This window comes from Lytechinus variegatus, chromosome 6, assembly GCF_018143015.1.
Source record: "Lytechinus variegatus isolate NC3 chromosome 6, Lvar_3.0, whole genome shotgun sequence".
Classification (NCBI taxonomy): Eukaryota; Metazoa; Echinodermata; class Echinoidea; order Temnopleuroida; family Toxopneustidae; genus Lytechinus; species Lytechinus variegatus.
Genome location: NC_054745.1, coordinates 42,254,756 through 42,256,791, shown reverse-complemented (window position 1 = coordinate 42,256,791; position 2,036 = coordinate 42,254,756). Strand labels below are relative to the sequence as shown.

General features: G+C 43.3%; 1 protein-coding gene across 1 annotated transcript in view; it reads left to right on the top strand.

The window, feature by feature from the left end:
• LOC121417504 overlaps positions 1-2,036 on the top strand; it is a 12,736-nt gene extending 10,700 nt beyond the window's left edge. Inside the window, exons 4-5 of the mRNA XM_041611225.1 lie at positions 314-592; positions 1,000-2,036. Of these exons, the coding sequence (XP_041467159.1) occupies positions 314-592; positions 1,000-1,884 (1,164 nt within the window). The 3' untranslated portion in view covers positions 1,885-2,036. The remainder of the gene's footprint in view (positions 1-313; positions 593-999) is intronic.

Below are 2,036 nucleotides of genomic sequence, written 5' to 3'. Positions count from 1 at the left end.
TCCTGGCACTTGGTGTGCTATGGAGGCTGAGAAGCTCATCTCTCATCCCCTCCCAACCCTTCAAAATAAATCGCATTAAGTTGTATCATTCTGTTAAAATCATTGTAATATGTCTTCAACAAAACATATTTCTGCAAACCACGTTTATCACATACTAGAATAATAACTATAAATTAGATTTTGGGTAGCTAGCTTTGCACGTACGCATTTTTTTTTAATTTGGCCACTGTACCCCAAAGTCAGCCCCCTTAGTTTTAGGGGTCTTACCATGTCACGGTTTTATGGTGAATGCCTTTTTTCATCTTTATTTCAGGGTACATTTATCATCATATTGGCTTTCTTGCTGGTTCCATGTGAGATCCTCTGCGCATGTGTCTACGCATATCGTGCCTATCTCTCTCGACCAATGGAAAACGAGCTAACGGGCAACGTGGGAGTCGACTATTTCAGCGTATTTTTCTTCAGTGCCATGGCCGTAGGTGGCGTCTTACTCTTTCTCATTACTATCATGTGGAACTGTTATTATTGTTGCGTAGCAACGCCAGTGGAAGATTTTGAGGAAGAAGTAAAGGAGGATTTAGAAGAGGAAGAGGTAAGATTTTTAAGACCTGTTTCATGAAACTTATTTTTTTAAACTGAAATAGATAAATTTGATTGCACCAAATGACGGGCATTAATTTTGACATGGAAATCTTATCGGTTTTTATAGGTAACGAGTTTTAAAAAGTCCGACGGCCAATTTATGTCCATTTAACATTTCTCTTTACTAATGATGATAGCAATACATACCAAATCTTTATAGCCCTCAGGCTACTATACTTTGAGAAACCGTAAAGTAAGAAGCCTTCCATTAATTGGAGGAGATATTTGAAGGAGATAAAATTCCACCTCCCCCAAAGTATTTCTTAGGGTGGTCAGCAGCCAATATGTTATTCCTTTTTGTGTGCAAGCCACAGAACACATTTGCTATTTATCTATTTAATGTTATTTTCACTTCAGGAAAGACAGAAGAATCTTCGGTCTGTTCAGAATAGTGTATTCGTCAACAATCCTGTGGTAGATGATGAGTCTCGTCCTCCTCAATCTCGGCCACTTCATTTCGACCAAGAACCAAATTACGCTCGTTACCCTCACTCAGTTCAAAACGGTCATCCGCAGTCAATGCCACCACGACAGAATACCAGACATCCGGCTCCCTATTCGGATAACCGTCGAGATGACCGTAAGTCAAGATATCAGCAGCAACCTCCTATCCGGAATGACTATCCGTATCCACCTGCGTTTGATCGAGAGCATATGCCCGAAGACCGGACTAGGAGGAACCGGCAGCAGTCAAGGATGCCACGTCCAAATCTTGGTACGAACCACCAATCATATCTTCGAAATGAAAATAGGCGTGGCCAAGTCAATCGGGGATACGAAGAGGATGGGCTAGGGCAACCAATAGACAGGTCGTACAACTTAAGGAGTTACCTTTACGATGGGGCTCAAGGCGACCCGTTTGATCAACCGCTGTACTCGGGCGGGCCGCCGATTTACTCCGAGCAACCACGGAGATTAACGAACCAAAACCCGAACGCTTCCGCCGAGTACAGTCGAGGCCACAACGAAAGTCGTCGACACGTGAACAGACCTCCAAATTACTCTCCCCAACGAAACACGAGAGAACCCGTCACTGCCTTTCAACCAAGGGAAGAAGACAGATCGTACATCTACCGACCGAGACCCGAAAATTACCGAGGAAAACCGACAAAACCCGATTACATGCAGCAACAGCAGCAGAGTGCAAGAAACAGTAGTTATCCATTAGCGGCACAGAATCCTGGCCAAACCGAGATGGCTGCTAACACGAGAGGGGCAGGTCCCGGTAACACGTACTTCTAAATCTTCATTTTATACACTGTATATTTTACGGTGTTAAAACACCAACAGTTGGTGTTATGAGAGCACTGTACCCAGGGGTGTACAAATGTGTATCAAGGAGTTTGAATGTAACACCAAATAGTGATGAAATAATAAACTCTGACACCAAGGTG